Source organism: Xenopus tropicalis, chromosome 6 (assembly GCF_000004195.4).
Source record: "Xenopus tropicalis strain Nigerian chromosome 6, UCB_Xtro_10.0, whole genome shotgun sequence".
NCBI lineage: Eukaryota > Metazoa > Chordata > Amphibia > Anura > Pipidae > Xenopus > Xenopus tropicalis.
In genome coordinates this window covers 76,419,722-76,433,232 of record NC_030682.2, presented here as the reverse complement: position 1 = coordinate 76,433,232, position 13,511 = coordinate 76,419,722, and the positions used below count along the sequence as shown (strand labels likewise).

Below are 13,511 nucleotides of genomic sequence, written 5' to 3'. Positions count from 1 at the left end.
ATAAGCTTATAATATATCTAAGCTCAAACAAAACGAAATGGTGCCTAACACTTTAGTTTTAATTTGAAGATTTGCAAAAAAGAACTGTTCTGCACACATAATAAACTATAACTAGCGATGAACAAAACTGCCATGTTTTGCTGACAAAACTGCCAAGAAATAAGCAAAACAGTGACATTTCAAAGGGAAGGCAAAATTACATTACAGTTACATTACAGTTAAGGATTTTGTAGCTCTGAAAAATGGTGTATACATTGCTCTTTCCTCTATGCCACAGCACATACTTCATAGACAAAAAAGGCTATCATCTTACCAATTTCTTGGTAATATGGGTGCCCAGATAGCTCCTTAGATAGATGCGAGGAGGGCTCTGATACCTTTGGTTGATGTGGAAGCCAATGGGTGCATAATAATGACATCTACATTTGTTTTAATTGCAAAAGACTTTTTTTGGCAAAACAAAAATATTCACTGGTGAAACTGCAAATTTTACCATGAAACTGTAATGGCCAAAAAAGTTCACTCACACCTAGCTATAACCTCAGGCTTTTTGTACTATTTAAAAGGGAAGAAATTTTGAGATTCAGTAGTATATCCACATATTAACAGAAAGTTACAGGAAGGGCATCTCCCATAGACTCCCTTTGTATCAAATAATTAGAATTTTTAAAAATGATTGCCTTTTTCTCTGTAATACTGAACAGTACTTTGTACTTCATCCAAACTAAGATATAATTAATCCTTATTAGAGGCAACACAATCCTGGTAAGTTTAGTTTATATTTAAATTATTATTTTTTTTAGCAGATGTAAGGTATAGAGATACAAATTAAAGACAGATCCCTTATCCAGAAAACCCCAGGTCCCAAGCATTCTGGTTAACAGGTCCCATCCCTGTATTTGAAAAAAAATAAAGTCTATGGGAGATGACCTTCCTGTAATTCAGAGCTTTCTGGATAACAGGTTTACGGATAATGCATCCTATACATGTACTTGTTCACTTTTTAACCTGACCAACTCCTTGGTCTGAACCATTTTATTTTACAAAGAAAAGATAAAAAACTTTGATTAAGAGAAGAACAATGGCATTACCTTTGATAAGTGTTTGAAATTCATTATGAGAAATTTTCTTAGCTTGTAGGTCTATTTTTAATGCCATTAGCAAGGTAAAGAGAAACTTGTGATCCTCATAGAGGCCACGCGCTGTGTACTTAAATACTTCAAAGGTTAGATATTCTATAATGTTTGTAATTCTTTTCGATGTTATCTGGGACTTCGTAGATCTATCCATTGATATGTCAAATATTCCCAGGAATTGGCGTAGAGATGTCTGGTACATTACGTTCACCAGGCTCATTTCCACAATGAGAAAATAAAGGATGCTGCCACGTGTGGCAACAGGCCGGTACTCTTCTCGAGCTGTATTAATCTTCACTTCTGTCTCTGCTGCAACTGTTAGCTTTTCACTGACCTTGAATGCAAATGACAGGACAAACAAATGCAAATGTTATTATTTATCATAATGTGTCACATAGAAACTGTACCATACTTTTAGGCTCATGGCCTGTTTATTTCATCCAACTGAGACAAACATTAACCATTCTGTTCAGCCTATTTGTTTTATGGAAACCCTCAGTCGCTAGGGTCAACAAATGCAAATTCCAGGCTGTCAACAGCATAAGCATAAAGTCATTTTCCACTAAAACAAATGACAGACAGCGTGGCCAGGTTTAGGCACTATTCCACCAATCAATGGGGTATATAATGTTATGAAACATATAGAATTTTAGGTCTAAACAATCAGAGAGTGAGTTGGTACAGTGATGGCTCCTTTTAGAGTACAATGGTCCTTTAAATATAAGCCAAGTTATCAATTAGCTAGAGACTGAACTGAAAATTGGTTCCCCACAAATGACCACTGCTGTGGTGGTGACTAGGTTCTCCTATTAGGTTGCAATGCCTTATTTATAAGACCAAAGATTCTTGCCCTCCCTGAGATCTAAGAGGTGACCTGAAAGTTCACAGTTGCTACCCCATATTATATAGCCAAAGGTTAACACTGTCTCAAGTTTTGTCACATAAAAACATGATCCTGTTGCTGAAAAAGTAGGGATTATTTTCTAATCTTGTGATCAATAAATTAGTTTTTTGGTTCCAAAAGGGACTACACAATAAAACATTATAATCACTGTGGGGGAAAAGCATTTTAGTGTATACTAAATGACACCTTAATCTTTAAAAAATGTGGAGTGAAAAAGCAAAACAAAATTCTGTAATGTAGGTAAAGCTAAATTTATATATAAAGTTCTTGGGTTTGTTATCCCTTCATTCATTCATTGTCAAAAGTGGCAAGTATTACATTAAATGGTTTATTTATTACATGAAAGTCTTTTACAACTACTGTTGCTGTATAATTAGTGTCACTATTATTATACTCCAAGAGACTAAAAGCCCTTCTGGCAAAGTTGAACTTGCATTTATTCATTAGGATTAAAAATATTTTTCTGTTATTTCCATTAATGTGAAGCTGCCCACATAAAGCATTTAATTTGGGTTGACATCTTTATTAAAATAATCATAATATATGTTGTACCTCCTCAGCTGTGGATTTTGTTATTCTGAGCACTTCAATCAGAGATTCGTCGTCGACTAAAGAGCCCTGGGTACTAGTCAGACGGAAAAGGAGATTGTCCTCAAGTTCCTGCATTTTCCTTTTATTAGTTGTCACTTCTTCCATTAGCTTAACTCTTTCAGCTTCCAGCTCCTGCGGACAAAATGAAAAATGTGTATGTTTGTATGTTTCAAAATCAGGGCTGGTTAAGAATAGTTTTACTGTGTTTATGCTTATCGTCAAACTATGTACTTCAGATAGGAAAGAATGGAGTCTGCCAGACAAAAGATTAACTGCTATTTTATTGATTTATGTGTTCAAAAACATTTGAATACTGTTTTAATATTGGGACTCAAATCACTTTACAACAATAGAAATAGAATAGAATAAAAAAAGAAAAGGAGTGTGTCTCTTCGTTAAGTGGGAAGTAAATGGTGATGGTGGTAAATGAGGTAACTGAAGCCCTATGGGTTGAACTTCTCACAGATTGTAAAGAGTCCACCAAATAATGGGAGGGGTATGATATAGACCCCCTAATGTAAGCGAAGAGGAGGAGGCTCAGCTCCTGTTGCAAATAGAAAAGGCTGCTAGTTTGGGGCAAGTGATAATAATGGGGGATTTTAATTATTCTGAAAATGACTGGATCAATAATACTGCCAGGACAGTAAAGAGGAACAAGTTTATAAACTTGTTGCGTGACAACTTTATGTCACAGGTTGTTGAGGAGACAATCAGGAACCATGCTATATTGGATCTAATGATCTCTAAAGACCTGGAACGTATAGCAAATGTGCAAGTGGTTAAACTCCTGGGTAATAATTTCCATAATGCTATTTCATTTGATGTTTGGTGCAGGAAACAAATATACGCTGGGTCAACAAAGACCCTGAATTTTAGAAAAGCAAATTTTAACCCCTTGAGGGAAGCGCTTCAGTGCATAGATTGGGGCATCATATTTTCTGCTAAAAACACAGAGCAGAAATGGTTGTCATTTAAAACAATATTAAATAATGACTGTTCTCAATTTATTCCATTAATAAAAAAATGTAGATGTGTTAAGAATCACCCTATGTGGCTTAATTCTGAAGTAAAGAAGCTAAAAGGGAAAAAAAGGAAGGCTTTTAAGAAATAAAAGTCAGAGGGGACAGATGCTGCATTTAGTAAATATAAACACTATAACAAGTGTTGTAACAGCAATCTGGAAGGCAAAGATAGAAAATGAAGAGCACATTGCGGCACAGGCTAAAACTAACCCCAAAAAGTTTTTTAAGTATATTAATAGTAAAAAGATGCAGGTTGAGAGTGTGGCCCCATTGATTAATAGTATGGTTACAGCGGATACAGAAAAGGCAAATGTGCTAAACCAGTTCTTTTCTTCTGTGTATACAGTAGAGGAGCCAGAGTGCCAATAGCCGCACTGTTGCCTCAGCTCCAACTATGCAGTGGTTGACACAGGATATGGTGCTTAAAGGTTTACACAAGATTAATGTGAACAAGGCACCTGGGCCAGATGGAATACACCCTCGGGTACTGAGAGAGCAAGGGTCAGTTTTACAGTGGCCTCTGTTTCTGATATTCTCAGACTCACTTTCATCTGGTATGGTAGCTATGAATTGGAAGAAGGCTAATGTCATTCCTATATTTAAAAAGGGACTAAGATCTCAGCAAGGCAATTAAAGGACAGTAAGTTTGACATCTGTGGTGGGCAAGTTATTTAAAGGCTTGTTAAGGGATCACAAAATTATGTACTGGAGAATGGCATTATGAGCAGTAATCAGCATGGCTTTATGAAGGACAGGTCATGTCAGACCAATTTAATTGCTTCTTATGATGAGGTTAGTAAGAAGCTGGACAGTTGGGGTGCAGTAGATGTGATCTATTTGGATTTTGCCAAAGCATTTGATACTGTTCCCCACAAATGACTGCTTTCTAAACTAAGGTCTATTGGTCTTAGTGAAGTCCTTTGCACATGGATAGAAAAGTGGCTACAGGATCGGGTACAGAGAGTGGTTGTTAATGGTACATTCTCTACTTGGAATAAGGTTCTCAGTGGGGTTCCTCAGGGTTCTGTACTGGGTCCACTTTTGTTTAACTTGTTCATAAATGACTTAGGGAAGGGTATTATAAGCAATGTATTAGTGTTTGCAGACGACACACAACTCTGCAGCCCAGTCAATTCTATCCAGGATGTGGCATCCTTGCAGCAGGTTTTTGACAAACTGGAAATCTGAGCGGCAAAAATGTGGAAAAATGTAAGGTCATGCACCTGGGATGTAAAAGTATGCCACTTATATACTAAATGGGACTGCACTAGGCAAATCCATAATGGAGAAGAACCCTGGAGTCCTTGTAAATAATAAACTTGGCTGTAGCAAACAATGCCAGGCAGCAGCTGCAAGGGCAAACAAGGTTTTGAGCTGTATTAAAAGCGGCATAGATTTGCGGAAGGAGGGCATTATTTTTCCCCTTTACAGAGCACTGGTAAGGCCCCATCTAGAATATACTGTTCAGTTTTAGTCTCCAGTGCTCAAATGGGAATTAGAGAATTAGAGAGGGTCCAGAGAAGGGCAACTAAGCTGGCAAAGGGTATGGAACATCTCAGTTATGAAGAAAGACTGGCCAGGGTGGGATTGTTTACACTGGAGAAGAGGAACTTAAGAGGTGACATGATAACAATGTATAAATATATAAGGGGATCATATAATAACCTCTCTAATGCTTTATTTACCAGGAGGCCCTACCAACAGAGGGCACCCACTCTGTTTAGAAGAAAGGAGGTTCTGTTTAAATATTCGGAAAGGATTTTTTACTGTGAGAGCTGTGAAGTTGTGGAATTCCCTCCCCGAATCAGTCGTTCTGGCTGATACATTATATAGCATTAAGAAGTGGTTGGATAGCTTTCTAGGGAATGAAGGAATACAGGGTTATGGGAGATAGCTCTTAGTACATGTTGATCCAGTGACTGGTCCAATGGCCATCTTGGAGTCAGGAAGGAATTTTTCCCCCTCTGAGACAAATTAGAGAGGCTTCAGATGGGATTTTTTTTGCCTTCCTCTGAATCAACTAGCAGTTAGGCAGGTTATTGGCATTATGGTTGAACTTGATAGACGTATGTCTTTTTTCAACCTAACTTACACTGTTACTAATTCAAGTGGTAACTGATGTCTTAATGGGGTGGGGGAGCTGTATAATAAAACTGCAGATCAGAAGGGTTTATAGGGTGACCTTTTTGCCTATTGTGACACACAGTGGCATGTTTTTAGTATGCTAAGCATAAAAAGACTATATAAACTGTCATTTTTGTCATGTCATTTCTGACTCTTTGTGAATTCAGAATCCATGCAGCTTGTGTCAAATAAACGTTTTAAAATCTTTTTTTTCAAGTGGTCTTCGGTAACTGAATTTCCCCGACAAATGCTGTGGCTGATTTAACAATGACAGCAAAATAAAGTTGCCAGATGATTTAACCAGGTAATTAGGGAGACTAATACATGTACTTTTCTGTAGTTATCAGATGATTTGCAAACTAAAAACTGCCATACACAGGCATATTTTATTTGCCAATTTTGCCTCTTCAAACTGAGTTGACAGCTTATTATGAGCCCTAAAGGACAGCCAATAGATATCTCGCCCAAAAAATCAGACATGAAGAATGAGTTCTGCAGACTCCTGGGATCAGGGTCGGACTGGAAAAAAACCTGGTGGCCCAGACCTGATCCTCGTTGCCACTTCCCCTGACCGCCGATGTCCTCCCCTGACGCGTTTTACTTACGCGCACTCAGGGGAGGACGTCGGGGCCCCTGCAGGGGGTTAGGGGGGAGCGGCAGGAGCCCCTGTGGGGTACGGGGCCGGCAGGGGCACCTTGGGGGGTGCGGGGCCCCTGGGGTGGCTGCACTCCCCAGTCCGACCCTGCCTGGGAGGGAATTCTAACAACCAACCATTCCTCATTTGTAAAATTTCATAACAGAGAAACAAAAGGTTACCCCTTTTAATTAAAACAGACACAGTGTCGGACTGGGACCCCAGGGGCCCACAAGAAAACCTTAGCACATGGGCCCACTTTCCAAACTATTTTTCCTCCTTTTCTCATTCAGCCTCTTTATTCTCCTAGTCTCTATTATTTACATGCTAGCATCTATTCTTCCATCTATTTCTCCTCTTTGTTCCCATTCAGAAATAGGGAATGACCATGAAACAGGCCAAATGGTCAGGAGCAGGAGGGCCCACTGACACCTGGGCCCACCGGGAGTTTTCCTGGTATGCTGGTGGGCCAGTCCAACACTGAACAGACAGATGCATTTACAATGCACTTCCTGGTCAGTGATATAATAATAATTTATGGAATCTAAAATGAATATTTATACCTGCTTTTCTGTGAGAATGACTCGCCCAAGAAGTTGGTCTTCCAAACCTTTCATGGTGACAGTAAAGTCAATGACAGCTGTCTTTGCGCTGATTTCTGGTGTGTAAGCCGGATTTGCCAATTTTGTGGTAATATAAAGTGCAAAGCCCTTCATCACATCAACTTCTTTATCCCCAACCTTAACCTAAAATAAAGATTATGCATTCAGTAAGAAATAATGTAATAACCTCATTGTAGGTGATGCACCTTGTTTTTATTGTACTTGTAGGAATTCTCCAAGTGGGCAGGCAGGATAGCAGGGTTGTCTTTCATATATATTTAATAAAAGTAAATTAGTTATCAACCCAACACAAACACACGTCAGCCTCTGGTACAGGTATGAGACCTGTTATCCAGAATGCTCAGGACCTGGCGTTTCCAGATAAGGGATCTTTCCATAATTTGGATTTCCTACTTAAAAATCATTTAAACATCAATTAAACCCAGCAGGATTGTTTTGCCTCCAACAAGGATTAGTTATATCTTAGTTAGGATCAAGTACAATGCACTGTTTTATTATTACAGAAAAAAAGGAAATAGTGTTTTAAAATTTGAAATGGAGTCTGTGGGAAATGGCCTTCCTGTTATTTGGAGTTTTCTGGATAAAGGGTTTCCGGATTACTTATTCCATACCTGTAATATTAAAAAAAAAAATCTCACTGGGGAGGGGCAGAACACTAAAGCTACCGAATGTAATGTATGTGGTTTTTAAGATCTGCCCTGCTACACCAGGCCTGGGACTATGTGGCCCTTTCATAGATATTAACAATATACATAAAAACATTATTTTAGTAACTCGGTTTTATCTTTATATAGCTAAAGTATTAGTCGCCAAATTGTACAATTAATTGCATTTTTGATTTAACTCCAATAATTAAGTCCAAAAAAGTCCATCTCTGTAAAGATGCTATCTATCTTGATATACCTTTGTCTTAGCCAACTAACCAACTTGTTAAGATACATGTTAAAATACTTAGCCAACTAACTAACTTGTTAAGGTACTTGTTAAGTACCATAACAGCCAACTTGTTTTCCTGCTTTCTTGGTAAAAAATAAAATAAGCAGTAGTCATTGCTCACACAATACAAATAGATACTTTCAATGGGTGGGGTGTGGTCCTCTAGGAAGGAAAATCAAGTTTTAATGGCTTTACTTTAGCTCCCAAAGTGTTCCTTGTCAGCTCTCATTAAGATTTCATCTAACAACCTCAATACCTCACTTCTCCATTGTCATTACTGTATTTTTTTTTCTGAAAACATGCTTTTGTTTTGGGAAAGGCATGATACAGGAACAAGGAATGGCTATCCTGAACATTGTATTTTTTTACTCTGTATTGTTGGCTCCTAGTTTTTACCAATGAAAATGATTTCTGTTACTGTTACAGGTTCCTGAATGGCCTCTTGCTGCTGCTTTGTTCTTTAGATGTAAAATGCACAATTATAGTAAAAAAAAGCTGTACTAACTACCATATTCTTTTATAACTTTCTTGTTACTGAACATGTATATTTAGTTTACCTTGAAGGTAGATCCAGATTTAATAAAATTCTTCTCCAGAACATTGTCTAGCGCTGGATCAAGTTCCTCTCCCACATCTTCTATTAGGAGAGGTCTTCCCAATGAAAGACAGTCTTCTAGGTGAGTTCTAAAATACTTGTGGTTCAGGGAAGTTACCTGCACACATTCAAACAAAATATTAATATAAAAATGTTCTTCCAGAGCCTAGGAAACTTCTCCATATTACTATGTTCTGATGCTTTAACTCAGCTGTATGTGCTGAACAGGAAAGATAAATACAGTTATAATTGGGTATTATTTTCCCATTCGATTTATTAACAGCATATGGGCTATAACATTTAACTTTAATTACAGAGCTGCAGGCATAACATTTGTAAGTGTAACATAAGTAGAGGAGATATAACTGATAGATGCAACAAAGGGTGCATTGCAGATGAAGGGTTTTACAGTTACTGACAACAAATATCTAACAGAATTACAAATTTAAATTTGTGGAACACAATATTTAAAAGTAACACTTTTAGAGAATATATGGCTTAAGATGTGCAAAAAGACATAACTTATGGAGCACAGAGTTGTTGTTTTTGTTTATCCATACCTGTAGTTCATTGTTTTTCTCTCTGTTTTTGATCCATATTTTTCCTTGTCCTTGTGGATCTATCAACAGTGGAAATCGGGATGCCTTAGTGACTATTATTCCATTCTGGATGGAAAGGTCATCATTCGGAAGTCCTTGAAGGTTCCACTCACCGATAGTAGCATTGTCAACAAGCATAGAGATGAGGTTCAGATCCTAAACAGGAGTTTTATATTATAATATGATATCAAATTAATTAACATGGTTATTGCTTTAATGATTGTAAAAGTGTGTATTTTGTAAGTGATTTGCAAATACTCAATCTGATATCCTGGAAACCTCTCCTTTGGCAGTAATTACAGCTTCAAATTCAGAACAAGTTGGCGCAGTGCTGGCTTTAAAAGGAACTTCCCTTGCTCTATCTTTTCCTTACTAATTTTAAGTTACATTCATAATTATATTTGTCATCCAATATGAAAAAATGAGTGAGGAAGACATAGGCTTACATAGCAGTCAGACCTGGACTGGGATTCAAAATAGGCCCTGACATTTTAAATACACAGAGGCCCACAGAGCTGTCTATGGCATCTTACAGTAGCCCCTCTGGCATTTGCCAGAATCCACAGATTGACAGCCCAGGTCTGACAGTAGTGCTGCCCCAACTACAACTGCCCTACTCTGAGATACTGTTGGTTGGTTGCTGGTTATAAGGTAAGCCTTACTCTATACTACACTTACTAAGGATTCAGATAATAAAAATGAGCAATTTTTAATTGAATCATTAATGCCTGTTGTTATATGTAACTAAAGAAAAAATATGTAAGGTTAGAAGAATGACAGCAAAACAGTACAGTAAACTAGAAAGGGAAGTTTGACAACAAACTTCATGTTGGTTTGAAAAAAGTGAAGTCACTGAATGAAATCTAATTGGCTGTTGTTGGCTTCATCCAGTTTTTCTAAACTTGGACCACAGTTATATAGTAAAAACCACTGTGCAAAGTTTGGGGACCCTGGTTTTAATAATGTTGGCAGCAATTTAAATTTCAGTAGTAAAAAATCTTTTCACATGCATACCCAGACCTCTCCTTCTATTTCCGCCCGGTGCTCCGTAATTATGGGGGACGGGACCCCCTAACCAATATGGATTCACAACAAAAAATGAGAATGGTTATGTCTGATGAAGGGGACAACCCCTGAAATGTTAGATTTTTTCTGCAATAAAGCTGCAAGGGTTGATACCCTGCACAGAATCGCCACATTGTACTGGTAATCTTTTGTTGTGAAGCAATTTAAATTTCCCTCTAAAAGTCAATAAGTGACATCTGATTGGCAGTTGGTGGCTCCGCCCATTTTTCTAACCTGGAACTTCAGTTACCCAGTGACTCTGGGTTTAGGGACCCTAGAATTAATAGTTAAAGAACGTCAGCACTTTAAACTTAAACTGATAAAAGTCAATAGGTGAATTGTGATTGGTGGTTGTAAAAAATTAACATTAAAAAAAACATTATATATATATATATATATATATATATATATATATATATATATACATATATATAACATTATATTGTGATAATTTATACACCTGATTGGAATCATGGCTTACAAATTCAGCTCAGTTGTAACACTAGCACACAGGCATGTCAATGAAATCTCTGTGAGTGGAAACATTTTTTCATTACAATGTCATTTTTTCAGTTCATAAACTTCCTGTGTCATTTTTTGGTTTTTTGAACCATGACAATTATTGTGTGCTATTGGAACCAGCAAATACAAAGCTGACACTGAGAATGAATGAATATGTCCTGTACACAGACAGAGCTGGAAGTGACACAGAAGGCTGGACATTCTCAATCACATTTGTACAATTTAAAATGACAAAGAAATGGGAAATACGAGTATTTGCGCTACAGCTTAGATACCAACTACTTTACATCAGAAAAGGATTTATGTATGACTTGCTCTGCACAAGAAGCAATAACATAAAAATATGCATGCTGCCATAATTGCAGGAGTGTTTGTTCAGTTCCTTTCAAATTGATCTTTTACAGGAGACATATTGGATAAATGGGAAAAACCCTAATTTTGTAGGCAATTATGACTAATATACGGTGCTGGTTTCACTTTGTGCTAAAAATTAATCCTATCTGTAACAATGGCCCCTTTATTGGAGCTCCCTATAGATCCTCTGGCTTCTCTGTAGGTGTGTGAAATGAAGAGTGGGCGTGTCCTAACGGTCCCTGCCAGAAGCACAGTAGAAGGGGGAGAGCCAATCACAGCCCTGTACTCCCACAAGCAAAGACAGGCTTCAGTTCCCTATCAGGTCAGCCTAGCTGCTGATTGGTTCCTATCCTACAATGCAGTGTACGGAGGGCCGCCGGCTCCCCAGCTCATCCAGAGAATTCAGCCAGCAGGAAGTGGAACAGATGGGCGGGACTAGTGAGGGTTTTAATGGAATTTCTCAATAAAACACAACTTTTTAAGCACAATCCTTATCTATATATTTGTGTGAAATGTAAAAGGATTTGCATTTCCCTTTTATAAGGGTTCATTATAGAGATGGACACAAAATGAACGCCTATGCTATTTACAATGGGTATTTATGAGGCGCTGAAATACAGAAAAAATAGGAAATAGTATCAAACAAACCCCAATAAAAATGTAAAGAAACACTAATGCAGACACAGCTTGTCATGTCCCATTTTCTCAATCCATTTAAACAGATAATTATCACAACTTTTAAGGTACAAGTTAAAATAAACTTTTAAAAAATAAATGCATATAGCACCAAGGTGTGCAATAGCTTCATCTTTAGAATGACGGGCGACTTCATACTATTTTTCACAACAAATTAGTTGTAATGCACCTTTAAAGTCATTCTGCCACATTCATGTACATGCCTGAACCTCCAGTGCAGTGACAGAAACCAGCATGCCTTCAAGTCATGGCTCAAGCTAACTATAAAAGAAAGCTTAAAGGAGAAAGAAAGGTAAAACTAAGTAAGCTTTATCAGAAAGGTCTATGTAAATACAGCCATAAGCAATCACAGAAACTCTGCACTGACTTCTCTGAAAAAAGATTAGTTGTGTCTGTTTTCCTCTGCCAGAGACACGCAGCTTTCAGCTCTCTCCTCTCTGCTGCTCCCCCCTCCCTTAAGAATGCTAAGAACTCACTCCCCCCCCTTAGGAATGTGGATCTGACTCATAGTCTAACTAACTGAGCATGTTCACTTGGTCTGGGTGTCTGTGCAGGTGTGAGGCATTATGGGAACTTTCTTTACACAGCTCAGCGTTTTTTCTTCCTGTCTGGCTTCTGATCATCTGAACGGGAGAAAGATGGGGAGACTTAAGGGCACTATTGAGACAACTGTAGATATGCCTGCAGCTTGAGATTAACTCTTTATTAGCCTTTGCTTCTCCTTTAATGGCCTTATCCTTTGAAACCTTGCATTTTTTGTATATATACTGTGCATGAAGACTAGCAGAGTGACAGCTGGCTTATCCCATTATACCGAGCTGTCCTGTAAAGCAGCGTGCAACTGATTTTACAACATGCCTCTCTGCTTCAGTACAGTGTTAGGTGACTGTGATGGGAATACTAATTGATTGGTGTATTATCAAGTTTCAGCTGGCTCACCATTAGAGAAGAGAGAGCTGGGGAGACTCTGATCCAGGGAATTAAGGATTTGTCGGAGAGAGGAAGTCAGACACTTCATGTTAACAAAAAAGGAGACAATAAATCCTGTTTATGACTGTATTTACATAGACCTTTCTGATAAAGCTTACTCCGTTTTTACCTTTCCTTCTCCTTTAACTTCTGTTTACCCCCCTCTTCCCTTTTTTTCTCCACCCCTCCCCCCCCTCACTATACTTCAAAAGTTATTTGTAAATGTAATTGCTGCTGAAAGCAATAGTAAACTTGCTAAATAAGCTTATGGCGCAATATCAGATGATTTGTTCGTCTGGTCCTAGGGGCAGATGCGGTCAATGCTTAAACAGGATTTTCAATATCTGGGCAATATTCAGCCAGGTATTGGTTAGGTAGGCCCATTGGAGTGCCCCATACACAGACAGCTGCAGATTTGGACTGAATTAGCTGAATTGGCAGCCGTGTATGGCCTCCCCAAGTCTGGCTGTACATTCTGTGCACTCCTGAAACAATGTTCACAATAAAGCTGATTAACAGACCCAGAGGAGACTAGGCTTCTGCTTACACTGTTTTGAAAATCAGAACCAGAAAACAGGCTGTTTTTAGTGATATTTCAATTACATTTACAAATAATAAATGTATACTGAAGAGTTGCCAGAAATCAGACTGCTTTCAGTTACATTTCAATTACATTTACAAATAATTAATATTTATTGGAAACTAGCTTACATTTTCATTATACAAAAGTAGTTTTTGACA

The 13,511-nt window shown here is 37.9% G+C and overlaps 1 protein-coding gene across 3 annotated transcripts in view; it reads right to left on the bottom strand.

Moving 5' to 3' along the window:
- The window catches only part of LOC100488102 (dynein heavy chain 5, axonemal), a 267,205-nt gene that overhangs the window by 59,296 nt on the left and 194,398 nt on the right, over positions 1-13,511 (bottom strand). For all 3 annotated transcript variants that reach the window (XM_031903513.1, XM_031903511.1, XM_031903512.1), the window contains 5 exons: positions 9,126-9,320; positions 8,528-8,683; positions 6,975-7,157; positions 2,593-2,763; positions 1,092-1,470 (listed from right to left, as the gene is read on the bottom strand). In XM_031903513.1, the coding sequence (XP_031759373.1) occupies positions 1,092-1,470; positions 2,593-2,763; positions 6,975-7,157; positions 8,528-8,683; positions 9,126-9,320 (1,084 nt within the window). The remainder of the gene's footprint in view (positions 1-1,091; positions 1,471-2,592; positions 2,764-6,974; positions 7,158-8,527; positions 8,684-9,125; positions 9,321-13,511) is intronic.